The 27,619-nt window shown below is 44.4% G+C and overlaps 1 protein-coding gene across 1 annotated transcript; it reads right to left on the bottom strand.

Annotated features, from left to right (window-relative positions):
* Positions 1–1,729: 1,729 nt before the first annotated feature.
* scn1ba (sodium channel, voltage-gated, type I, beta a) lies at positions 1,730–27,619 on the bottom strand. The gene is made up of 6 exons (XM_024396632.2): positions 27,196–27,619; positions 14,864–15,030; positions 8,516–8,753; positions 4,420–4,561; positions 4,160–4,231; positions 1,730–3,876 (listed from the first exon to the last, which is right to left on the bottom strand). The coding sequence occupies exons 1-5, from the start codon at positions 27,245–27,247 to the stop codon at positions 4,165–4,167; spliced, it is 666 nt and encodes a 221-aa protein (XP_024252400.1). The 5' UTR covers positions 27,248–27,619; the 3' UTR covers positions 1,730–3,876; positions 4,160–4,164.

Below are 27,619 nucleotides of genomic sequence, written 5' to 3'. Positions count from 1 at the left end.
TCTTTTTCCCCCTATATGTTCTGTGTTAATGCTTCAGCGCGGACCAAGGAAGAGCTATTAAGTTAATCTTTTATATTTACTGGTCATAGCAATAAGGATATTTGGTGATTTTTATACTACTTTTGAATGTGTAAAAAGTAGTATATCACTAAAGTGTGTTTTTAGGGCAAAATGAGACAAGCAAGCAAAGATCTGGAGTTGGACAAGAAGACGAAGATATATGTGTATTAGAAAGGAGTGTCCTCAACGTCACATTGTCACTGTTACATTTGGTATTATTAAGATGAGTATGATTGAGTTTGTTTTTGTCTGATACTTTTTTTTTCTTTTTTCTTGCACTTGGTCAACTTCTGATTGTGTTATTGGATTGGACTTGAAGTGTTTCAGGGTTACTGACTGTACTCTGTAGACCCAGGCGCTGCGTACCAAATAGCACCCCATTCCCTTTATAGTGTAGTGCACTACATAGGAAATAATGTGCCCTTTGGGACGCAGACTTTGTAGACCAGGTAAACAGAGGGATGCAATAAACTAGTGACTTTCTAGTGTAAACTGGGCTGGACTTAAAAAGGACCAGCCAGAAGTGTAGGCCTGGATAAAGGGAAATATTGCAGTATTGTTCAAATTGATGTTTATATGTTGTTCCTTTTCATTTTATATCTTTATTTTGTAGTCTGTCTTGTTTCTTCTTGTTTTTGTTTGTCGGAGGGTCATCTCATTTTATTTTCTGCTCACTCCCCCAACCTCTGATTCCCGCTCACTCCATCAAAAACAGTCTTCTCTTTTCCTAATTATTTTCCCTTTCATCTCCCCTCCTATTGTCTTTTTCACTCTTCCTCTCTCTCTTCCATCGTTGTACTGCCCCCCCCCCCCTACTCCTTCCGTCTCTTGCCTGTGCACTGAGTAAGTCAGCTGTGTAAGTGTGTGAGCCTTGCTGTGCACGGCCAAACAGTGAGTGATCAAAGGATGTACTGTATTTATTAGCTTCAGGGAGGAAAGTGGGGTGGGGGGGGGTCGGGGGAGCAAATGTACTGTAAAAGATTTGATTGTACACAATGCCCTGGAGAGAAATGAAAAGTTCTAAAATATGCAGCAACTCATCGGAGTGTTATTTTTTTTAAAGTGTGTGTGTCATCAACCATTTTCATAAAGTTTAACTAAAGTATTTCAAAACAGTCTGTGTAATTATGTCATCTTTCTGACGTCCCAGCGTGTCCAAATTCAAGCTGATCTGTTGGTTTGACCTGTTCAGGCAAAGCATTTAATTGATTTAGATGTCTGCCAATGACAGCGACTTCAGACAAAGTCCATGTACATCGATACTGTCAATTGACCTACAAACACATTTGTACTACTGACCTACATCATTACCAAGGAGCAGGAAGACACTGTTATGATAATTTCCTGTTATGATAATTTCCTATTAATACATCTGCTATATCTATATGTTTAAGGGCGGTTATTGGGTGACTCCCACTTGTTCTGCTTCCCCTCTTAGATAATATATCAGCATAATATCTGGCATTTAGCACATGCTTTTACCCAAAGCAACGTAGTCATGCGTGCATTCGTTATCCCTACGAGTGGTCCCGGGAATCCAACCCACTGCTCCGACGTTGCAAGCGCCATGCTGTACCCACTGAGCGTCAGTTAGTTCATGGAGAATTTCAAACCTTGTCGGGTTTTTATTTTGTTTTATTTTTTAAGGGAGACAACTTGAACTCTCCTGTGTTTTTATTGTTTATTAACAGAGATGGTATGAAATTAAGAGGAGACTTGAGAGAAGGGGATTGCAATGTAGGGCTGGTAGTCGCTAGGACACGTACATTTTTAAAAACATCTAACTCATTTAGCAGACGCAGTTTGTACATTCATCTTACGATAGCTAGGTGGGACAATCACAGGTATAGAAAGTACATTTTCTCCCATCAACGTAGCTATCAGTAGAAGAAGATATATGTGCAGAGGATAGAGCCCTTAACTGTAAAGGCCACCCTCAGGAACCTTGTACCTTATGTTAAAGTACATTTTGAAATTGTCAATTAAATATTTAATACGAGTGGTTTTAAAAGGTCATAAGGAAAGTTTGACACTCGACGAAGTCGGTCATGGTCAACGCCACGGTCAACAGACTACATTATCTGCTATCTGATCCTCCTGACTCCCAGTGAGCCCGTCAGTTCCCTGGAAATGTCACATCACCAGTTTCTAGTCAGGTACTCTATCATGAGGTTAGCCACAGCTCAGTGACAGCCAAACAACATGTGACTGCATGCCAGAACAACAGGCCATTTCTGTCCCACACTTCCGTTGCCTCTATGCTCTTCAGATTGTATTATTACACTCTGTCTGTCTCTCTGTCTTTGTTTGTCTGTCTGTGTGTGTGTGAAAGAGAGTCTTGTCAGAGACCTGAAAAGTTCCCACAAATATTTCCCCAAATATAGAAATCTGACAAGGTAGAAATTGTTTTGATTTAATAAACCAGACATAAAGCCTACTCCATTCTCACATGACAATTATATTAAGGTATAAAGCTGACCGTTTTGGCAAGCAACATTTCCACAGTAGTGTGTACTGGATCAGCTCTCTTCAGTGAACATTTTAAATTACAGCAGAAGTCGATTATTCCCTATGATAAGCCTGTTGTTTCTTTCCCAACATATATTCCGCTATTGAATGTAGTAGTTCTGTGAAAGGTGACTAGAATCTCTAATCTGACCAAACCAGCTTCAAGGACTTTTAAAGGGAATTTAGACTCTTGAAAATTAATTACAAATTGTTCACGTGTGGCAGTTATCTTTCACTTTTGTGGCAGTTATTCTTTCACTTTTCCGTACTTCAAAGGTAGAAAACCCAGATCCCAATGAAATTGTACAAGAAAGTATGTGTGCAAGATTGCAGTCCACATTAGTCAGTGTTATGCTGCCCCTGGAGGTATAATACAGAATTAACTGCCGAATAGGAATGACAGGGATGTCCAGTATTTTTTTCAATAGCAGCTCACTGTATTCTGCTCCGTAGGGATTGGTCTTTGACCAGTCAGACATACCTGCTCTAGGCACACTGGACAAATTATGGTAGTTTCCCATGGCAATAAAATGGTAGCTAATATCACAAGCCCTTGGTTGTTGTAAATATGATAAGGAAAATCTAGCAAATAAAGCATGAACCTTTTTAACAGGTAGACAGATGCTGTCAAACCAGAAATAGTTGTTCTGGGTGTGTACAACCCATTACTCCCAGCTAGTCAACCGTGTTAGGCTACTATTCCTCAGGGTACTCATTTCATTCACCTGAATGCATAACCTCAAGTTTTCTTGGAATGTTTTTGAATATACTGCTAGGCTAGTCTGGACCTGCGCATAAATAGCCATGGAAGGTCTGATCAAGACAGGATACTAAAGCCATTGGGCAAGATCGCAGTTGAGTTCTGACCTCTAATTGCTCTCATACAAGAACACTTTTTATAATCCTGACAATGACCCTTTAAGAAACATTAACGCCATTAGTTATGATGTATCAGTAAACATGCAGCTCTACTTAATGTACAATGCTATGTATGAACTAACTTATTATAATGTATCAGTATTACAATGAGGATTTTGGATTGCATCATTAAGCACACGTACTGTATTTACAACTCTCCTTGATATTATAGTACTGCTCGATAGTACACTCGTGCTGTATATTTGCTTTTCAACACAAGTCCTTTTTCATTGGCTGTTTCACTTGTCATCCATCTGTTCTCTGGACAAGCCTCTTGGTTGCTCCTCCTGGATGGGGTAATGAGATGGTGTCATGATGGAAGTCTGGAAGAAGGGGTGAAGTGGAGAAGGGCTATCGAGAGCTATTCGTCATTTGGAGCCATTCTTTAACCTGAAATGAAGACAACGTGTAAGAAAACATGGAGATGCCAAGAGTCCACTAGTCTCTTGTTACTGCCTTAAAGGTGAAGTTTCTCCTGGATTCATTTTCGGGGAAGAAACCATCTAATATCAAGTTATAAAATCCTGAACAATCCCTTTTAAAATTCAAATGTAGGTGATTTTATTCTGGGTGCTGATATGAGTTCTCATCAGTGACAGAATAAGAGTAAAGGAAAGAACAGACAACAAACGGCCAAGAGTCCAGTTATGGATTATTAGTAGGGGAAACCTACCAGTGCTATTCTGTCACTGCCACCATTGCACAGTTCTCTTTACTCTCCGAAGCTATAGCTAAGTACTCCGCCCTGAGAGACAGAGACCGAGAGAGAGAAGGTGAGGAATAAGAGAGGGGGGCAGTTAGAAAGTAGCAGTTTTAGCTAGGAAATTACATGGCAAGAAAATAATATTTTCAGAGGAAGATTGAGGAAAAAGTGTGTGCTCTTGTGCGAAGGTGTCTGCGATGAATTGGAGCTGTGTGTTTGTGTTTACTCACGCGCTCTCTCTCAATGCTTCCTCGCCTTGTGCTGATATCTTCCTGTAGCAGTAAATCATCTCTACCACCAGCCATACCTGCAGCCCAATGATGGTGACATACATCATCACCTCAGACAAGATGGACGCTATCCCCCTGGTCACTAGAGAATGAGAGGAGGGGTTAAGAAAGAGTCCGCCTTGGGCTTAATGAATTATTAATTAATTAGAAGCTATTTCAATTAAAATGTACAGGCTTCTGAATGTCTGATGCCTCCTGGAAAACATAATGGTACAATTATCCCCAGACATCCACAAGGGTTCAGTGTTTCACTGTAAATGGCCCAGTTTTTCAAGGTCAACATTAATCTCAACTAAAACTGGTGGAATGACCTCAAGTAACAAGTGAGCTGACTAAGCTTGCTGCCAAACCCAACATTCTAGAGACATTGTATCAACCTTTTGTGGAAGCTTTTAAAATATTACTTAGGATTATGAAAGCTATTTAGCTCTTGGAAGTCGTTGACCTCTCCTCCCTTTAGGAGAGAAATCATTCATCCAAATGCAGGTCCATTAAAGCAGTACAGTAGGTCTCTATGTATGTATGTATGTATGTATGTATGTATGTATGTATGTACGTACGTACACTACCGTTCAAAGTTTGGGGTCACTTAGAAATGTCCTTGTTTTTGAAAGAAAAGCATTTTTTTTGTCCATTAAAATAACATCAAATTGATCAGAAATACAGTGTAGACATTGCTGTTGTTGTAAAAATACATTTTTAAATACATGTTTACATTTGATTTAACAAGGTAAGCTAATTGAGAACAACTGCGATCTGGCCAAGATAAAGTAAAGCACATAAACAACAACAACAACACAGAGTTACACATGGAATAAACAAGTGTACAGTCAATAACACATAGAAAAAAGAAAGTCTATATACAGTGTGTGCTAATGGCGTGAGGAGTTAAGGCAATAAATAGGCCATAGTAGCGAAGTAATTACAATTTAGCAAATGAACACTGGAGTGATAGATGAGCAGATGGTGATGTGCAAGTAGAAATACTGGTCTGCAAAAGAGCAGAAAAGCATATAAAAACAATATGGGGATGAGGTAGGTAGTGTGACGACCCTCCCACTCTGTCTGCCGTATTCTCTCTCTGTTATTTCCTTATTAGGATGCTGGTGGGCGGAGTTGGGAGGGTCGTCAGCTACATGGGAAACACCTGGGCCGGGTGTCTCCCAGGATAAATACACCACTTCCCCATTCATGGAGGAGACTCTCTCCATGCAGACACCTTTATGGATTTGGTTGTGTTTCTTGGGGGTTTTTGGGTTGTTTGCGACAACATCTTTCAACACCCTGCATTATCACATTCATGCATGCAAAACACTCACTTACACTACTGATTACTGATTACACACACCATTGTATATTTTCCTTAGTTGCTTTAGTTAATAAATATATCTTTTGTTACGCCTTATCTCCACGTTGTCTCCCTTTTGTTACGGGCTTTGAGCCGGTTCGTGACAGTAGATTGGATGGGCTATTTACAGATGGGCTATGTAGAGCTGCAGCGATCGGTTAGCTGCTCAGATAGCTGATGTTTAAAGTTCGTAAGAGAAATATAAGTCTCCAGCTTCAGCGATTTTTGTAGCTGGAAACAGCTGATTTTTAATGGAATATCTACATAGGTGAACAGAGGCCCATTATCAGCAACCATCACTCCTGTGTTCCAATGGCACGTTGTGTTAGCTAATCCAAGTTTATCGCTTTAAAAGGCTAATTGATGATTAGAAAAACCTTTTGCAATTATGTTAGCAGAGCTGAAAACTGTTGTGCTGAATTAAAGAAGCAATAAAACTGGCCTTTAGACTAGTTGATTATCTGGAGCATCAGCATTTGTGGGTTCGATTACAGGCTCAAAATGGTCAAAAACAAAGACCTTTCTTCTGAAACTCGTCAGTCTATGACAAGAAACTGAATCTCGTGTACTACTTCCTTCACAGAACAGCAAACTGCAAACTGGCCCTAACCAGAATAGAAAGAGGAGTGGGAGGCCCCGGTGCACAACTGAGCAAGAGGACAAGTACATTAGAGTGTCTAGTTTGAGAAAGAGCAGGCAATATGATGGTCTGGGGTTGCTTTGGTGGTGGTAAAGTGAGCAATTTGTACAGGGTAAAAGGGATCTTGAAGAAGTGACCCAAAGCACAGCTCCAACTATGCAATAACTATTTAGGGAAGAAGCAGTCAGCTGGTATTCTGTCTGTATTGGAGTGGCCAGCACAGTCATCGGATCTCAACCCTATTGAGCTGTTGTGGGAGCAGCATGACCGTATGGTACGTAAGAAGTGCCCATAGATTTTAAAGCCGATTTAAGTAAAAAATTAAACTAAGCCACACAGGAATATTCAATGACGTCATGGTAAGCAATTATATTTGGCCTTGTGTTTTATGTTATTGCTGAAAAGGGAATTCTGTTGGAAAGCAGATTGAACCAGGGTTTCCTCCAGGATTTTGCCTGTGCTGAGCTCTTACGTTTCTGTTTATCCTAAAAAAACTTCCTAGTCCTTGCCGAGAATAATCATACCCATAACATGATGCAGCCACCACCATGCTTGAAAACATGAAGACTGGTACTCAGTGATGTGTTGTGTTGGATTTGCCCCAAACATAACACTTTGTATTCAGTACATTGAGTTCATTCCTTTGCCACATTTTTTTTGCAGTTTTACTTTAGTGCCTTGTTGCAAACAGGATGCATGTTTTGGAATATTTTTTATTCTGTACAGGCTTCCTTCTTTTCACTCTGACATTTAGGTTAGTATTGTGGAGTAACTACAATGTTGATCCATTCTCAGTTTTCTCCTATCACAGCCTTCAACTAACTGTTTGAAAGTCACCATTGGCCTCATGGTGAAATCCCTGAGTGGGTTCCTTCCTCTCTGGAAACGATGTTATTAAGGACACCTGTATCTGTGTAGTGACTGGGTGCATTGATACACCATCCAAGGTGTAATTAATAGCTTCACCATGCTCAAAGGGATATTCAAGGTCTGCTTTTTTTAGTTTAATAGGTGCCCTTCTTTGCGAGGCATTGGAAAACCACCCTAGTCTTTGTGGTTGAATCTGTGTGTGAAATTCACTGCTTGACCGAGGGACTTTACAATTATCTGTATGTGTGGCGTACAGAGATGTGGTAGTTATTAAAAAATCATGCTAAACACTATTTTTGCACACACAGTGAGTCCATGCAACGTATTATGTGACTTGCTAAGCAAACGTTTACTGAACTTATTTAGGCTTTTGCCATAGAAAAGGGGTTGAATACTTATTGACTCAATACATGTCAGCTTTCATTTTTAATTCATTTGTAGACATTTTTTTTAAGACATGATTCCATTTTCACATTATGGGGGTATTGTGTGTAGGCCAGTGACAAAAACATTTGGAAAAATTCAAAGGGTGTGAGAACATTCTGAAGCCACTGTATCTTTGGATTGGGAGATATGAGCGTTAATGACAGCTGTGACTGCTTCTGTGACAGGGCTACTACTACTAACCATCCATCAACAGCTGTATAGATAATGAGCTGTATGACTGTTTCCTGTTCGTCCCTCTATCATATGTCCTTGATTTTGATATCAATGCTTCCATTTTGAAACATGGTCCAATCTACCATGGGCTATCGAACCCTGACCCTAAATCGAAATCATATAACCCATCATCCGCTCTGACAATAATGCAATTTTTGTGAATTCAGGCATGGACATCGAGTGTTTGTGCTCTCTCATCCTCTCTTCTAACCTTCCTTCCTTCCCTCTACCCCACCCCACCCCACCCCCTTCCCCAGCACCCTCTCTCCCCTCCATCTCTTCCCCCTCCCCATGCAGGGTGTAAGTAAGCCTATGTCATGGCACTACTTTCACGAGGGTGATCTTAGTGTACTATTTCCCTCTCTTCCACCCTCCCCTCTCCTCCTCTCTCCCTCTCCCCTATCCCAAGAGGAGGGTGTGTGTCTACTATACTGTTTGTGTGTGTGTGTTCGTTTGCATGTGTTCGTTTGTGTCTAGATCTAAGCTTAACCCTGTGAACCCTAAAGCCAAAGCCTTACGTCTTGGCACCACGTTGAGCTGGACGATCTTGGTGGCGTTGGTGTGGAACTCGTAGGAGGTGAAGGTGAGGGTGCGGTTGAAGATGCAGCGGTAGGTGCCCGTGTCGTTCCACGTCACGTTCAGGATGTAGATGGAGCCATCCTGCAGGTCCTTGGTCTTCTTGCTGCCGTTCCAGTCCAGACGCTCGTAGAAGCGCTCGTCCGGAATGTCGCTCATTAGGTCCTCGTAGCTGTAGATCTATAGGAAAACACAATGGGGGAAAGTGAGAAATACGAGCTTGCAATCCAAACTAATATGCTGTTAACTGGAGCATATCAGTTAGGATTGGCCTTGTTGTTAGAGCGTATGCCCTGAGATTGGAAGGTAGGCCATTTGAACCTTGGTTGTCTCATACCAAAGACTGTTAAAGCATTAAGGAGATGTATTGGGGAAAGGCCTTGCGATAGACTAGCATCCTGGCCAGGGGTGTACTTGTACATCGAGCTGCCTCACATGAGCTACAGAAACAGGAGATAGGATCCTGCTATTCTGGCTTGGACAACATTACTTTTTATTCTAGGCTAGGATTTGATTTGATTTGATTTATATGAGTTTGGTGAGCCAACACACTCATCCTGGGCAGATCATATTAGGATATTATAATTTTACATTACTGGATGAAATCTGTGCAGCACTTTTGTCAAAGCACCAATGTTCTGCATCAACAAGGGCTCATATCTCTTGACTAAGTGCTCAATCAGGCACTTTGGTTCTGTTATGATTTGATTATGGAGTGATTTCAAAAAAGGATGATGTCACGGCTTTCTAGGTGTGAAGGCGAGTCGGACCAAAATGCAGCGTGTAGATTGCGATCCATGTTTAATAACGAACGTAAAACACGAATCAATAACAAACACTACAAAAACAATAAACGTAACGAACACCGAAACAGCCTATACTTGTGTAACCTAACACATAGACAGGAACAAGGACACTAAGGACAATCACCCACGACAAACTCAAAGAATATGGCTGCCTAAATATGGTTCCCAATCAGAGACAACGATAAACACCTGTCTCTGATTGAGAACCACTCCAGACAGTCATAGACTTTGCTAGATAACCCCACTAGCTACAATCCCAATACATACACACCAAAACAAAACACACCACAATACAAAAACCCCATGCCACACCCTGGCCTGACCCAATACATGAAGAAAAACACAAAATACTTAGACCAGGGCGTGACAGAACCCCCCCCCCCTTAAGGTGCGGACTCCCGAACGCACCTCAAAACAAGCGGGAGGGTCTGGGTGGGCGTCTGTCCATGGTGGCGGCTCCGGCGCGGGACGTGGAACCCACTCAGTCAATGTCTTAGTCCCCTCTCCTCGCGTCCCTGGATAGTCCACCCTCGCCGCCGACCATGGCCTAGTAGTCCTCACCCAGAAACCCACTGGACTGAAGGACAGCTCGGGACTGAAGGACAGCTCAGGAGTGAGAGAAAGCTCGGGAGTGAGAGAAAGCTCGGGAGTGAGAGAAAGCTCGGGAGTGAGAGAAAGCTCGGGAGTGAGAGGAAGCTCGGGAGTGAGAGGAAGCTCGGGAGTGAGAGGAAGCTCGGGAGTGAGAGGAAGCTCAGTGAGAGGAAGCTCAGGCAGGTAGGTAGATCTACCAAATCCTGGCTGGCTGGTGGTTTCAGCAGATCCTGGCTGACTGGCAGATCCTGGCTGACTGGCAGATCCTGGCCGACTGGCGGATCCCGGCCGACTGGCGGATCTGGAAGAGTCTGGCCGACTGGATCTGGAAGAGTCTGGCCGACTGGCGGATCTGGAAGAGTCTGGCCGACTGGCGGATCTGGAAGAGTCTGGCCGACTGGCGGATCTGGAAGAGTCTGGCCGACTGGCGGATCTGGAAGAGTCTGGCCGACTGGCGGATCTGGAAGAGTCTGGCCGACTGGCGGATCTGGAAGAGTCTGGCGGATCCCAGCCGACTGGCGGATCCCGGCCGACTGGCGGATCTGGAAGAGTCTGGCCGACTGGCGGATCTGGAAGAGTCTGGCGGATCTGGAAGAGTCTGGCGGATCTGGAAGAGTCTGGCGGATCTGGAAGAGTCTGGCGGATCTGGAAGAGTCTGGCCGACTGGCGGATCTGGAAGAGTCTGGCCGACTGGCGGATCTGGAAGAGTCTGGCGGATCCCGGCCGACTGGCGGATCCCGGCCGACTGGCGGATCTGGAAGAGTCTGGCCGACTGGCGGATCTGGAAGAGTCTGGCGGATCTGGAAGAGTCTGGCCAACTGGTGGATCCTGGCAGACTGAAAGATCTGGCAGCTCCACGCTGACTGGCGGCTCTGGCTGCTCCATGTAGGCTGACAGCTCTGGCGGCTTCTTACAGACTGGCAGCTCTGGCGGCTCCGTGCAGACTGGCAGCTCCTTGCAGACTGGCAGCTCCTTGCAGACTGGCAGCTCCGTGCAGACTGGCAGCTCCGTGCAGACTGGCAGCTCCGTGCAGACCGGCAGCTCTGGCCGCTCCATGCAGACCGACAGCTCTGGCCGCTCCATGCAGACCGACAGCTCTGGCCGCTCCATGCAGACCGACAGCTCTGGCCGCTCCATGCAGACCGACAGCTCTGGCCGCTCCATGCAGACCGGCAGCTCTGGCCGCTCCATGCAGACCGACAGCTCTGGCCGCTCCATGCAGACCGGCAGCTCTGGCCGCTCCATGCAGACCGGCAGCTCTGGCCGATCCATGCAGACCGGCAGCTCTGGCCGATCCATGCAGACCGGCAGCTCTGGCCGCTCCATGCCGGCCGGCAGCTCTGGCTTCTCCATGCAGGCTGGCAGCTCTGGCTGCTCTATGCAGGCTGGCAGCTCTGGCTGCGCTGAACAGGCAGGAGACTCCGGCAGCGCAGGAGAGGAGAGAGGTGCTGGCTGCGCTGAACAGGTGGGAGACTCCAGCAGCGCTGTAGAGGAGAAAGGCTCCGGCAGCGCTGAACAGACGGGAGACTCCGGCAGCGCAGGAGAGGAGAAAGGCTCCGGCAGCGCTGGAGAGGCGAGGCGCACTGTAGGCCTGATGGGTGGTGCTGGTACTGGTGGTACTGAACCGAGAACACGCACAGGAAGCCTGGTGCGGGGAGCTGCTACTGGAGGGCTGGAGTGTGGAGGTGGCACAGGATGGGCTAGACCGTGAAGGCGTACTGGAGATCTTGAGAGCAGTGCTGGCACAGGACGTGCAAGGCTAGGGATGTGCACAGGAGGCCTGGTGCGTGAGGCTGGCACCAACTTCACCAGCCGACTAACACGCACCTCAGGACGAGTATGGAGCGCTAACCCAGGTGCCATCAAATCCCCGACACGTTCCGTCGGGCGAATTCCATGCAAAAAGCACCAACACAGCAACTCCCTCATTTCTCTCTCCTCCAATTTCCCCATTAACTCCTTCACAGTCTCTGTTTCGCTCACCTCCAACACCGGCTCTGGTTCTGGTCTACTCCTTGGCTCCTCCGATAAACAGGGAGAGTTGGCTCAGGTCTGACTCCTGACTCTGCCACACTCTCCCTGAGCCCCCCAGCCCCCCCCAAGACATTTTTGGGGCTGACTCACAGGCTTCCTTCAGAGTCGCCGTGCTGCCTCCTCATACCGGCGCCTCTCCGTTTTCGCCGCCTACAGTTCTTCTTTGGGGCGGCGATATTCTCCAGGCTGAGCCCAGGGTCCTTCTACGTTTAGGATTTCCTCCCATGTCCAGAACTCCTTATAGCGCATCTCCTCTTTGGGCTGCTCCTGCCTGTTGACACGCTGCTTGGTCCGTTGGTGGTGGGTGATTCTGTCACGGCTTTCTAGGTGTGAAGGAGAGTCGGACCAAAATGCAGCGTGTAGATTGCGATCCATGTTTAATAACGAACGTAAAACACGAATCAATAACAAACACTACAAAAACAATAAACGTAACGAAAACCGAAACAGCCTATACTTGTGTAACCTAACACATAGACAGGAACAAGGACACTAAGGACAATCACCCACGACAAACTCAAAGAATATGGCTGCCTAAATATGGTTCCCAATCAGAGACAACGATAAACACCTGTCTCTGATTGAGAACCACTCCAGACAGCCATAGACTTTGCTAGATAACCCCACTAGCTACAATCCCAATACATACACACCAAAACCCCAAGACAAAACACACCACAATACAAAAACCCCATGCCACACCCTGGCCTGACCCAATACATGAAGAAAAACACAAAATACTTAGACCAGGGCGTGACAGGTGAAGTGATTTCTAAAGCAGTTTGGTTATTACAGTATAAGCAGTGGTGGAAAAAGTACCCAATTAATTGTCATACTTGAGTAAAAGTAAAGATACATTAAGAGAAAATAACTCAAGTGAAAGTTACCCATTAAAATCCTACTTGATTGAAAGTCTAAAAGTATTTGCTTTTAAATATACTTTATCAAAAGTCAATGTAATTGCTATAAATATAAATCATTTCTAATTCCTTATATTAAGCAATGTGTTTCGTGAGTCCACCAGATCAGAGGCATTAGGGATGCCCAGGAATGTTCTCTTGATAAGTGTGTGTGAATTGGACCATTTTCCTGTCCTGCTAAGCATTCAAAATGTAACGAGTACATTTGGGTGTCAGGGAAAATGAATGGAGTAAAAAAAACGTCCAAGTACTTTTACATCAATTTAAGTATAATTTGCAGTGTTTTTCCTGATACAGCATGCATGTCTATAACATCATGCATGTGTATAACAATTATTGCTATCAATAAGAGATGGTTTTAGTTTTCCTCGGTGTCAGATGTAAACATACACACGTTTCCCTACAAGGAAGGAGTGTGTTCCAACATCAATACAGGGCGGCCATTAGCCGTTAAATCGCTCCAGCACATAAACGCATACATGAGAGAGATCCCATCAGGAAGTGGTGCAGGCAGGCTCTGACTAATACAGCCTCAACAAGGGCTCCTGCTGGGAGTGGCCGCAGCCAATTGCCTGGTTTGACACTACAATATTTGGAAACTGTGAAACAAAAGTTTGGATGTTAAGGGGTGAATCCGTTTTAGACCAGTGTGCATATTTAAAACAATCTCTTATTGACAGCATTGCATGATTTACATGGCTGTGATGCTCTTTCATGATACATGATAGCGCCCATTTCACTGGAGAAAAGACTACTTGTTCTGCTGACATAGAAATTGACTACTAAATGTATAGATGCTTGTTTTGATTGATGTGTTTTGTCTTTTTACTGAATAAGTTAGATCATTTTATCTCCATTGTACAGCACCCATTGGTGTGATGACTTGGTAGTCATTGTGTTCAGTGGGGCTCTCCCATTCATGAATTGCTTATGACACCTCGTTTCACAATCCAAATTGAAACTAAAAGACCTGCCTTTGTTGCTGATACAACAGACAAGTCAACCTGCTTGGCTACCTCATTGACCCCTCATGGGGTCGATCCCCACAGAATAAATGGGGACACTTTTTAAACTCTGCTGGGAGGGATCACTTATTGTGCACTTGCACACTCCCTGTCATGGATTTAACAGCGGTGGAAACTCCCTCTAGCCAATGTTAACACCAATCCAATCCTTTAAAATCCATGTCGGTGAGTGTGCAAGTGCAAAGTTGAATGATAAAAATAATGTATTACATTTCTATAGAGGTTTTCATAAAAATCAAAGCGCTTCAAAAGCAAAAAACAAACAAGCAATACATCATGAGTAGCCTAGCTATAGATAGCTAGGTCAAGCAATACATCATGAGTAGCCTAGCTATAGATAGCTAGGTCAAGCAATACATCATGAGTAGCCTAACTATAGTTAGCTAGGTCAAGCAATACATCATGAGTAGCCTAGCTATAGTTAGCTAGGTCAAGCAATACATCATGAGTAGCCTAGCTATAGTTAGCTAGGTCAAGCAATACATCATGAGTAGCCTAGCTATAGTTAGCTAGGTCAAGCAATACATCATGAGTAGCCTAGCTATAGTTAGCTAGGTCAAGCAATACATCATGAGTAGCCTAGCTATAGTTAGTTAGGTCAAGCAATACATCATGACTAGTCAAGCTATAGTTAGTTAGGTCAACCAATAGAGGCAAAGTGTGGAGAATCTAAGGTGTGTCTTAACAATATCTATTTTCTCCTGAAGTGTGCACTCATTCACTACTTCCCACAGATCTAAAATCACTGGATTGGTGCAGTCATGGGCTAGTGGGAGTACCATATTTCTTCTACCAGTCATTTCCTATCAAATCAGTGAAGGAAAGTGAACAGGTGCACATTTTGCGAGGAGGAGAGATAATTGGGATATAACCCGCTACTGTCCCTATGGGCCCGAAGATCCGTGTCTACTCACTTTTGTGAACTCGCTCTCCCCTTTGGGCATGAAGGACCATTCAACAGTGGCCTCGGCGGGCACCTCGCCCCTCATCTTACAGGAGATACAGCCCAGCTTAAAGCCTTCATTGACCACTGCGTCAGTGTCAGAGTCCACCTCCACACACGCTCCATGGCATAGAGACGCTGAGGAGAGATAAAGTACAACAAACATACAGTTGGCCATGGATATTTGGTGCTAGCCAGGGATATTTGTCTTTAAAGCCCACTGGGTGAATCAACGTTGTTTCCACGCCATTTCAATGAAATGATGTTGACCCAACGTGGAATAGACGTTGAATTGACGTCTGTGTCCAGTGGGAGTGCACACCTCTTTTACAGTGGTCACATCCGTGCAGCACGATAATTTGATCACTATAAACGGTTGGTCAATATAACCACGTTCACTAAAAATGGAGTGCAGTGTACGAGTAAATCTGAAGTAGGCCTGAGAGCCATAATGGGTGTTGACCCTTGTTCATTGATCGATGGCTTGAGAACAGGCTGACACAAGGCCAACGCTCTAGTGATATTGTCTCAATACATTGCAGGCAAACTGTCTCCTAATGATTATCAATTGAATTGGCAGATAATATGACAATGATATGGACATTATATAATTCAGAGTTTTTGTTTTGCGTGCTTGCTCCTATCGCTCATAGCATGCTTGTCTTTTTTTCAATATCAGGGCATAAATTATTTTCTTTTTTTATTTCCACTCATTTCGATATACGTTTTGTTGTCGTTTTGGTCAATTGTGTTGTTTTTTTCAGATTCATATAGTCGATTGACGAATTAGCTAAAAAAGCTACAATGGCTAAGGGTGACCTGGATGTAGAAATTGAGGGGAAATAAACAGATTGCAGTGAGCGACGCTAGTCTCCTTGCAGCCTGACGGCGAGGTATATATAAGTAAGCTATTTGCATATATAGACGCATAAGTCTATATATGCCATAATGTCACATACTGTACATCGGCCGAGAGCAACACACCTGTAACTGCAAGTGTTTCTTTCTCACACTGCACCCTGCGGTTTCCACAAAGTCATCTGAACCTGCATCGCTCTCAACCAATGATCTCGTACTATTTTCAGCTTTGACCTCTGGCGATGCTTTTTTGTTCAACCGTAATGAGATGAAGGGGACAGGATACACATTGCACAGGTGGTCAGATGGAAAGTGACTTGAAAATAAACCAATACATAGCTTGGTTGAATTTCATAGTCACCATTCATAATATACTACCTGATATGCACCAATGTGAGAACTCTCTGATAGAAATATTGCAACACTGAATACTTATACAGATGAAGACAGAGAAAGAGAGAATACTGCAGAGAAAAAGGAAGAAACAGAGGGAGGGAGGGAAGAAACAGAGGGAGGGAAGGAAGGGAGGAAAGAGAGAGAGAGTTAACACAGCCGTTTCCAGGAGAGGCAGAGGAGGGGACAGGCGTAATGCTTGCTGATTCACTGCAGAGAGAGGGGGAGGAGGAGAGAAAGTTAACATCACAACAGTTTCATCACATCAGCTACTTCCACATGGAGGGTGGGGGGGGATCGGGAGACAGCCCATGCAGACAGACGTGGAGAAAGGGGACAGAGATGGCTGGTTTTGACTGCTCAAAAGGAAAAGACCCGGGAGGAACACAGACATGAGGACACAACACTGTCACATTTCACACTACCACCATATCATCCAGCAAATGAGAGAGTTGGAAGGGGGTTGGGGGAGGTCGCAAGACAGGAGATAATGCTGATGCACCATTGCTGCAAGACAGCAGAGGAAGGAGAGAGAGAGGGAGAGTGGTGAAAACTGACACAGTGCAGTGTAATTATAGAGTACACAAACAGTAGCAGGCCGTTGTTTGAAGAGGAGTGAAGAGAGGAGAGGAGAGAGGCACAGTGGGGAGGAGTGGATGCTGCTGCCGGCTGTTCATAGCAGAGACAGCGAGAGGAACAGAACATGCAGAGTGTGTAGACTCATCCAAACAAAGTGCAGACTCAGCGACCTATCATCAACCTTCTGCAAACTCATTTCCGGTAATGTGACAGACACAGAGCACAATATCCAAATCCGTTGCGTAATCTGTTGACGGTTGGGCAGAGATTCGCCTTATGTAACTAATATTCCAGAAACTGCAGATTAGATTAGGAGAGGAGGCAGTGTGGGGGATTAGCCTTTGATATCAATTTACTGAATGCCCTCAGTCTGAATGCTACAATACAAAATGGTGAGTTGTAGTTCAGTCCCTGAAAAGGCTGTCTATCTGTCAGTCCCTACAGACTGATGTTGGTAAGACAACTGTTAGGAACGGAAGGGATTGCAAGAGGATGGATGGTCATTCTCTGAGCCAGAGAGGAGATAGATAGAGGGAAAAAGCAGAGAGAAAGTATAAAAGAGACTGATCTACAGTAGAGTGAAGGAGGGACAGAGAGAAATAGAGAGAATGAAAGAGGAATCTATAGAGCGAAGGAAAGAGAGAGAGAGAGAGAGAGAGAGAGAGAGAGAGAAGGGAAGCAGATCACGTCAGTTTCCATGACAAGGTTACCACCCATTCACAGTGGAGATGCACACACACACACCCTCGACCTGGGGAAATAGCAAACATCCACGACATGTCCCTGGACACTAACCAAGAAAGAAACTTTCCATAGTAACAAATACGTGTAATGTACTATTTGTCACATTCATTTTCTCAGAGGAATGGACACATCTAGACCAGCGTCGCATTTGAGGATGCAAGAATTCTTGGATCTGTGTTGAAAATGGCCTATTGACACCCCCTACGATTTTTCTATATTTGAATTAGAATCTCCAGGGAAGGAGTTGTGTCCATAGTACTGTACATTGAAGTGTGATCTGGGGACTTCTATCAGTTTGGGGAAAGAGAGCGAACACACACACACACACACACACACATCAGGAAATCACTTTGGAGCACTATCCTCCCTCCTCATTGGTCTCCCTGTCTCCAGGCCCAATACGCTGGCTGTTTGTGTGTGTGAACTGATTCAACCTGAGGCTGAACTGCTTTGACTCATGGGCATACCCAGAGAGAGAGAGGGAAAGAGGGAGGGAGAGAAGCCACCATGTCCCCTCTTACGGAGGACCCCGCATCAGTGGTGCCTGCCTGTCTAGACTGACTAGGAACGGAACGCCAAGCGAGAGTAGAGGATCTATGACCAACAGTCAGTTTATCTATCAAATGTATGGCTACCACTGCAGGTGACCTTGGGCATGTGTTTGTCTTGGGTTGTTTCTCTTGTCTCATCGATTGTTGTAATTAGATCGAAACAAATATTTTAGTTCAATCCAAAAATAAAGGCTATGCATACTTTTCTTACATTTAATGGAAAACTTCTTTAATGTTTTTTAGAGTACTGTTTTATCAGTGAGTACATAACAGGTACAAACTTTCTGCCATTATAGTAGCTACAGTCAAGTAAAACATACTTAAGAACGTGCAAAGAGTTTATAAAAACACTCCATTCACTGTGTGTGTGTGTGTGTGTGTGTGTGTGTGTGTGTGTGTGTGTGTGTGTGTGTGTGTGTGCGTGCGTGTGTGCGTGCGTGCGTGCGTGCGTGCGTGCGTGCGTGCGTGCGTGCGTGCGTGCGTGCGTGCGTGCGTGCGTGCGTGTGTGTGTGTGCGTGCAATTAGAACATTTGGTCATGGTCCAGATTAGTGGATTAGATTAAACGGATAGATTACACCTTCCATCAAATTTACAGATTTGAATAATATATTTCATTTTGGTGCTATTCTGAACACATAGGAGAAGCTTGAATCAGATCCACAACTGCAAGGATTTGAATGATGGCTGCTGCATTTCCATTTACAGTCTTCATGCCCAAGATGCTAGCACACACAATTTGAGCCCATCAATCAGGAAAGCCTTTGGGAGGGCTATTTGAAATGGGCAAGTGAAGAAATTATGGTAATCTTAATTGAAGATATGAACTATTGAATTGATCTCATCTTCAAAGTGCTTGAGAGTTTGGAGAGACTTGCCACTTCCTGTATGGCATTAACATTGACCTCGTCCTCTAGCAATTTCTGCTCGTCCATTTGACAGGCTATGGGTCTATGGGCCTGTGCTGGTCACTCTAACAGCGAGGATGGTCACTCTAACAGCGAGGATGGTCACTCTAACAGCGAGGATGGTCACTCTAACAGCGAGGATGGTCACTCTAACAGCGAGGATGGTCACTCTAACAGTGAGGATGGTCACTCTAACAGCGAGGATTCCTCAAGGCTGCCAATCTTTAGTTTTGATATGTCTTTATGTTTTACACTCTTGTCAACAGCAAGCACAAGCGAGGCAGGTAGTATGCAGTTTAGTCATATCGGGGAAAAACTGACATCGGCCCATTTTGGTCTTCTTGTCTCACCATCTACTTGTCTCAATCATCTGCTTGTCCAACTCTCATCTACCTGTCTCACTCTCATCTACTGTATTTGAAGACCAGGCTTCTTTGAGGATTCTGTCTGTCCTTATCATCACCCATTGTCTGTCCTCTCTCGTTTCCTCTCCCTGAATGGGTACAGATGTGCACAGCACGCCAGACCCTGTCTCTCTTTGGGCTGCCCTTACTTGGCCCGGCCGGTCCAGCAGACAGACAGGCTGCTTTATTTACCCGTTGCAGAAGTGCTGTTGCATAACGCTCATACCTCCACCCCAACCTCTCTCTCTCTCTCTCGCTCTCTCTCTCTCTCTCTCTCGCTCTTTCTCCCTCTACCTTTTTCTCAAAAACTATTTTTTGTTAGCATGGTCTCATTGTCCTCCATCACTCTGCAGCTCTCTTTGTGCAGAAACTCTCCATTCTCTCCATCCATCCATTCTTTTGATGCACTGACATCATTTTGGGAGATTTGGCTGTAGTTCTGCCAGCGAGGGTAAACTGTGTGTCCTACAGATGGTAGCGTGAGGGCCGCGGTACTGCTAACGGGGGCAGGTTTAGATGGGGACATGGTGGGCACACTCTGTGTCCTACATTTGGGACAACGAGTGGTGGTAGCGGTTGTTTCGTTTACAGGGGCAGGGTTAGAGGGGGACAGAGGATGGCTGGGGGAGATAAGCTCTCCCTAAATCCCCCATTTAAGGAAATGCTTCCTTTATTGTATTCAGAGCCTCAGCATAATCAAAGCATGTCACACGGAAGCATAAGCAAAACCACACAGCACGTACTTATACATACGTACATATACTGTATACATACTGTACACTCATAGATCTGACCATGCATCAGCAAACATTCTCTCTGATTTGTGCTTTCACCACCACTCTGTAATAGTAAGGGCCACGTGTGCGTACTTGCCTGACGACTCTGACTTCGTCCCGCTGCTCTATGTTCACTACATGTTTCAGTCTGACTACTATCACTGAAGTCGTTTGTGGTGACGTCAAAATGAAGGGTGTTGTACAAAACAAAGTCATCAGCAATTGGATCATCTCTAACCAATCAGAGTAACAAAGCCAATGACGAATTTTCCAAGTGCTGCTTTTAACACATGTGTTCTGGCTCTCGCCCAACCCATCGGTTTCTGGGACCAATCAGAATGGTAAGAATTTGTTAGCGTTCTAGAAATCATCTGGGAGGTACTCAGATCCAGACTAATTGCGGAGAAGAAACTAACGTTTGTGGGCGTGCCATAGCGTTTGGCCGGAGCAAGAAGTTTGGGTAGCCAGACAATGTGTGTACATCCATTCAAATAGAAACATGCAGGTTTTTCACATAGGGCTGGGATCATGAACTAGATTCCGCATGGTGACGATTTTCTTCTTCAGCAAATGGTCGGGGGGCCGGAACGTTATTACAAATAATTTGTAGACTGCAAATTGACTGCAAGAAGCCCAAACAGATACACTACATGAACAAAAGTATGTGGACACCTGCTTGTCGAACATCGCATTTCAAAATCATCGGCATTATTATTTAGTTTGTCTGCCCCTTAGCTGCTATAACTCCACTCTTCTGGGAAGGCTTTCCACTAGATGTTGGAACATTGCTGCAGGGACTTGTTTCCATTCAGCCGCACGAGCATTAGTGAGATTGGGCGCTGATGTTGGGCGATTAGACCTGGCTCACAGTCAGCATTCCAATTCATCTCAAATGTGTGCGATGGAGTTGAGGTCGGGGTTCTGTGCAGGCCGATCAAGTTCTTCCACACCAATCTCGACAAACCTTTTCTGTATGGACCTCTCTTTGTGAATGGGGGCATTGTTATGCTGAAACAGGAAAGGGCACTCCCCAAACTGTTGCCACAAAGATGGAAGCACAGAATTGTCTATAATGTTATTGTATGCTGTAGCGTTAAGTTTTCCCTCCACTGGAACTAAGGAGCCTAGCCCGAACCATAAAAACAGCCCCAGACCATTATTCTTCCTCCACCAAACTTTACAGTTGGCAGTGTGCATTGGGGCAGGTAGCGTTCTCCTGGCATCTGCCAAACCCAGATTCATCCATCGGGCTGACAGATGGAAATGCGTGATTCATTACTCCAGAGAATGCGTTTCCACTGCTCCAGAGTCCAATTGTGATGAACTTTACACCACTCCAGCCAACGCTTGGCATTGCGCATATTAATCTTGTTTGCAGCTGCTCGGCCATGGAAACCCATTTCATGAAGCTCCTAACGAACAGTTCTTGTGCTGATGTTGCTTCCAGAGGCAGTTTGGAACTCTGTAGTTGCAACCGAGGACAGACTAATTTTACACTCTTCACAATATAATCCAGGATGGCGTAGCAGTCGGACGTGTGTTTTTGTCTTGTCCCGTGTGTATATTGTTTTTTTTTGTATATTTTTTGTATATATTTTAATCTCACTTTCCATCTATGGACTGAATATACTCTCCTGCAACCCGCCTCACCCAATGTGGTACAGATCTGCTATTTTTATACTTTAGAACCGGAACACCCTTCAAAAGCTAGCCAGCTAATTAGCTACTAGCTAGTAGTCAGATAGCCACTGCTAGCGGTCCTCACCGTTAACTCGGACATCAGCCAGCCTCAACCCAGTCAATTCCTGCCAGTCTGTACAGTGCGATGTCAACCCAGAGCATATTGGACTGCTTTTTCCCTGCCACATCTCCGGATTCCTGCCGCAAGCTCTGAACCTTTACACCAGATCATCGCAGCTAGCTAGCTGCTGTCTGAGTGGCTACTCCTGGCTAACGTCTTTGTCCCGAAGCAAGCACCAGTTAGCCTGGAGCTAACCTGGAGCTAGGCCCATCTTCCGGCTAGCCAAAGAGGTCCACCTGCCAATTCTTGGGCTACAATACCTCTTTTGCCAATTGGCCTGGACCCTTTACTCCCGACACGGAGCCCCGCCGATCCATCATGACTGGTCTGCTGATGTAACTGTCCAAGGTGGTTTCAACAGGCTCTTCCGTTGCGACGTCACCGGATGCCCATCTAGCTGTCTGAATCGCCATGCATCCAGCTCGCCTAGCGTAGCAGCGACTACGGAATTGACTCCCTGACTCCTCTAGTGCTACTCATTGAACCCTATGATCACTCGGCTACACATGCCTCTCCCTAATGTCAACGCCTTGTCTATTGCTGTTTCGGTTAGTGATTATTGTCTTATTTCACTGTAGAACCCCGAGCCCTGCCCAATAGTCCTTAGATAGCCCTTTTGTTCCACCCCCCACACATGCGGTGACCTCACCTGGCTTAACTGGTGCCTCTAGAGACAAAATCTCTCTCATCATCACTCAATGCCTAGGTTTATCTCCACTATACTCACATCCTACCATACTCACATCCTAGCATACCCTTGTCTGTACATTATGCCTTGTATCCATTCTTCCGTGCCCAGAAATCTGCTCCTTTTACTCTCTGTTCCCAATGCACTAGATGACCAGTTCTTATAGCCTTTAGCCGTACCCTTAACCTACTCCTCCTCTATTCCTATAGTGATGTAGAGGTTAACCCAGGCCCTGCAGCCCCCAGCACCATTCCCAATCCCCAGGCGCTCTCATTTGTTGACTTCTGTAACCGCAAAAGCCTTGGTTTCATGCATGTTAACATTAGAAGGCTCCTCCCTAAGTTTGTTTTATTCACTGCTTTAGCACACTCCACCAACCCTGATGTCCTAGCCATGTCTGAATCATGGCTTAGGAAGGCCACGAAAAATCCTGAATTTTCCATCCCTAACTATAACATCTTCCGACAAGATAGAACTGCCAAAGGGGGAGTAGTTGCAATCTACTGCAGAGATAGCCTGCAGAGTTCTGTCATACTATCCAGGTCTGTGCCCAAACAATTCGAGCCTCTAATTTTAAAAATCCACCTTTTCAGAAACAAGTCTCTCACCGTTGCCGCTTGTTATAGACCCCCTTCAGCTCCCAGCTGTGACCTGGACACTATATGTGAATTGATTTCCCCCCCATCTAGCTTCAGAGTTCGTACTGTTAGGTGACCTAAACTGGGATATGCTTAATCTCTTGAGTGTAGGGGGCAGTATTTTGATGTTTGGATGAAAAACGTACCCAAATGAAACTGCCTATTTCTCAGGCCCAGAATCTAGAATATGCAAATAAATCAGATTAGGATAGAAAACACTCTAAAGTTTCCACAACTGTCAAAATATTCTCTGTGAGTATAACAGAACTGATATTGCAGGTGAAAACCTGAGGAAAATATCAACCAGATTCCTTTTCCTATGGCTTCCACATGGTGTGAACAGTCTTTAGACATAGTTTCAGGCTTTTATTCTGAAAAATGAGTGAGAAAGATCACATCTCGTCATTGGTTGTCTGGGTGCCAGCAGAGTTTTGCATGCGTGAGCAGCTTGGAAAAGACATGTTCTCTCTCACTCCTATTGAAAAAGCTACGGTCCGGTTGAAATATTATTGATTATTTATTGTAAAAACCCGAGGGTTGATTATAAAAACGTTTGACATGTTTCTACGAACTTTACGGATACTATTGGATTTCTGAACATAACGCACCAACCAAATGAAGATTTTTGGATTTTAAAATAATCTTTATGGAACAAAAGGAACATTTATTGTGTAACTGGGAGTCTCGTGAGTGCAAACATCCAAAGATCATCAAAGGTAAGCGATTAATTTGATTGCTTTTCTGACTTTCGTGACCAATCTACTTTGCTGCTAGCTGTTTGTAATGTTTTGTCTACTGAGAGCTATCCTCACATAAACGCTTGGATAGCTTTCGCCGAAAAGCTTTTTTGAAATCTGACACGCCAGGTGGATTAACAACAAGCTAAGCTTTGTTTTGCTATATTGCACTTGTGATTTCATGAAAATTAAATATTTTTAGTAATTTAATTTGAATTTGGCGCTCTGCAATTCGCTAACGGGATGGGTGCGCCAAGAAGTTAACACCCCCGCCATCCTACACTCTAAGCTAGATGCCCTCAATCTCACACAAATTATTAAGGAACCTACCAGGTACAACCCTAAATCTGTAACCATGGGCACCATCTTAGATATCATCCTGACCAACTTGCCCTCTAAATACACTTCTGCTGTCTTCAACCAGGATCTCAGCGATCACTGCCTCATTGCTTGCGTGCGTGTTGGGTCCGCGGTCAAACGACCACCCCTCATCACTGTCAAATGCTCCCTAAAACACTTCAGCGAGCAGGCCTTTCTAATCGACCTGACCTGGGTATCTTGGAAGGATATTGACCTCATCCCGTCAGTAGAGGATGCCTGGTTGCTCTCTAAAAGTGCTTTCCTCACCATCTTAAATAAGCATACCCCATTCAAAAAATGTAGAACTAAGAACAGATATAGCCCTTGGTTCACCCCAGACTTGACAGCCCTTGACCAGCACAAAAACATCCTGTGGCGTTCTGCAATAGCATCGAATAGCCCCCGTGATATGCAACTTTTCAGGGAAGTCAGGAACCAATATACTCAGTCAGTTAGGAAAGCTAAGTCTAGCTTTTTCAAACAGAAATTTGCATCCTGTAGTTCCAAAAAGTTTTGGGACACAGTAAAGGGGCACAAATTTGATGAACTGACTTTTTGGAAAGGTGGCATCCTATGACGGTGCCACACTGAAAGTCACAGAGCTCGTCAGTAAGGCCATTCTACTGACAATGTTTGTCTATGGAGATTGCATGGCGGTGTACTCGATTTTATACACCTGTCAGCAACGGGTGTAGCTGAAATAGCTGAATACACAAAGAATACACAAATGTGAAGGGATGTCCACATACTTTTGTATATACAGTGTATAATATTTGACTAAAACATAATCATTTCAAACCATACTTACATTTTTATACAATCACATGTGTCTCTATTATGCGTGGGAACACTTGGGAACAGATTTCCAAAATTAACATCACTTGGAGCTGATTTCCTGGGATTTTATGGTTGTTTTATGTCCAACAATGAATCAGTTGGGGAAATATGACATAGGGGGTCAGTTTGGCCAGTTTGCCCTATTTATAACATATTTTATTGGGGAGAGATGGATGACTCTGTTCCACAGTTCCACACGTACAGGTGTGTATGAATTGCACCATAGGGGACATTCTCCAAATTACCAATTGGGGCATTAGCATTGTAAACCAGGACCATATTCTCCAAGAGCATTTTTCAATACCTTGCCTCCTGCATTGCCTAATGAGGTTGTAAAGGCTACTACAGTGCTGTGAAAATGTATTTGTCCCCTTTCTGATTCTCTCTATTTTTTTCATATTTTTAATACGGAATGTTATCAGATCTTCAACCAAAACCTAATATTAGATAAAGGGAACCTGACTTCACAAATAACAACAAAAAATATATAATTATTCCATTTATTTAATGAACAAACTTATGCAACACCCAATTCCCCTTTGTGAACAAGTAATTGCCCCCTAACGCTTGATAACTGGTCGTGACAACCCTTAGCTGCAATGACTGCAACCAAATGCTTCCTGTAGTTGTTGATCAGTCTCTCACATCGCTGTGGAGGAATTTTGACCCACTCTTGCACGGAGAGCTGCTGTAACTCAGCGACATGTGTGGGTTTTCAAGTATGAACTGCTTGTTTCAAGTACTGCCACAACATCTCAATTGGGATTAGGTCTGGACTTTGACCAGGCCATCCCAAAACTTAAAATGTGTTGCTTTTGAACCATTTTCATGTAGACCTGATTGTGTGTTGTGGATCATTGTCTTGCTGCATGACCCAGCTGCACTTCAGCTTCAGCTCACGGGTGGATGGTGTGACATTCTCCTGTAGAATTCTCTGATACAGAGCAGAATTCATTAAGAGATTGAGAAACAGCTTCTATCCCAAGGCCATCAGTCTGCTAAACAGCAATCACTAACTCAGAGAGGCTGCTGCCTACATTGAGACACGATCACTGGACACTTTAATAAATGGTTCACGAGTCACTTTAAACAATGCCACTCTAAATAATGGCACTTTAATAATGTCTACATATTTTACATTACTCCTATCACATGTATATGCTGTATTGAGACCCAATCATTGGACACTTTAATAATTGGATCACTAGTCACTTTAAACAATGCCATTTTAATAATGTTTTCATATCTTACATTACTCATATCACATGTATATACTGTATTTTATACCATCTACTGCACCTTACCTATGCTGCTCGGCCATCGCTCATCCATATATTTATATGTACATATTCTCCTTCATCCCTTTAGATTTGTGTGTATTAGGTAGTTGTTGGGGAATTGTTAGATTACTTGTTAGATTTGTGTGTATTAGGTAGTTGTCGGGAATTGTTAGATTAGATATTACTGCACTGTTGGAACTAGAAGCACAAGCATTTCGCTACACTCACATTAACATCTGCTAACCATCAAACTACCACCAACAATGAGTACAGGTAATAATCTACACTGTGCTAGACTGTATCATGCTGCCGCTACTGAGTCCTCAATTTTAACTCCAACGCATGGCCTCATCTCATCTCGTTATTCGCTCTGAAAACAAGAGCAGCTGGTTTAGGCTTTTAGTGAGCAATCCGGCAAAATGAGGGAACACTCCCACCCACGCACACACGCATGCACACACAGAAGTACACACTGGTCTTGTTCATTTGCAGTTAATGGGAAGGAAAGCTTGGTTAAACAGTGCACAGGACATTCAATATACTGTATATCTATTATTTAACAATCAGTGTAACAACAGCAGTCAGAGTCCCTGTAACTAAGGCTAAACCAACAAAAGATTCACACACCCTTCTCCTCTCAAAAGCTGATCATGCACACAGTACTGGGCCCCTATGCTTATTGGCCCCTATAAGAGCAGACAAAGAGTGAAGACTGGACTGTGGCTGTGACAACCACCCAATGCCCACTCACCTTGCAGAGCCCACAGCGCCAGCGGGACCAGCAGCAGCTTCACTGCAAACATCCTGACGGAGGGAAGGGAGACGGCTCTCACCGATGCCAACCGACAAGCACTCACACACACACCACAAACACCACAGACAGGGAAAGACAAAGAAAGACTGGAGGTCTCCGTCTATTAGCAGCTACTCCAAGTAAAGGTGCTCCCACAGCAAAAACCTCTGGGTCTTCAAAATGTCTTCACTCTCTCACTCCAGTGAGGATGAATTTTTAAAAAAGTCAAGAGAAAAGTATCAAAACACAACTGGAGCGTCTCAACCAGTCTGGGGGAGGAGATCTGAGGCAGGACCTCTTCTAGTGAGACGCAGCTCACAGTCAGAGTACATTTTTCGTCCTCCTCTTCAGCTGGTGCTCGGCCTAAGGGGTGTCCCTGTGT

Source organism: Oncorhynchus tshawytscha, linkage group LG23 (assembly GCF_018296145.1).
Source record: "Oncorhynchus tshawytscha isolate Ot180627B linkage group LG23, Otsh_v2.0, whole genome shotgun sequence".
Classification (NCBI taxonomy): Eukaryota; Metazoa; Chordata; class Actinopteri; order Salmoniformes; family Salmonidae; genus Oncorhynchus; species Oncorhynchus tshawytscha.
The sequence above is the reverse complement of the archived record's forward strand: the minus strand, read 5'-3'. Positions and strand labels throughout refer to the sequence as shown.

Bases quoted from the DNA above. Each gene is read 5' to 3' on its own strand.
- scn1ba (XM_024396632.2), bottom strand. From the start codon at position 27,247: ATGTTTGCAGTGAAGCTGCTGCTGGTCCCGCTGGCGCTGTGGGCTCTG. The intron at 15,031-27,195 runs GTGAGTGGGCAT...ATCTCTCCTCAG, and splicing joins GGCGCTGTGGGCTCTGCAAG to CGTCTCTATGCCATGGAGCG. The intron at 8,754-14,863 runs GTGAGTAGACAC...GTTTTCCTATAG, and splicing joins GGGAGAGCGAGTTCACAAAA to ATCTACAGCTACGAGGACCT.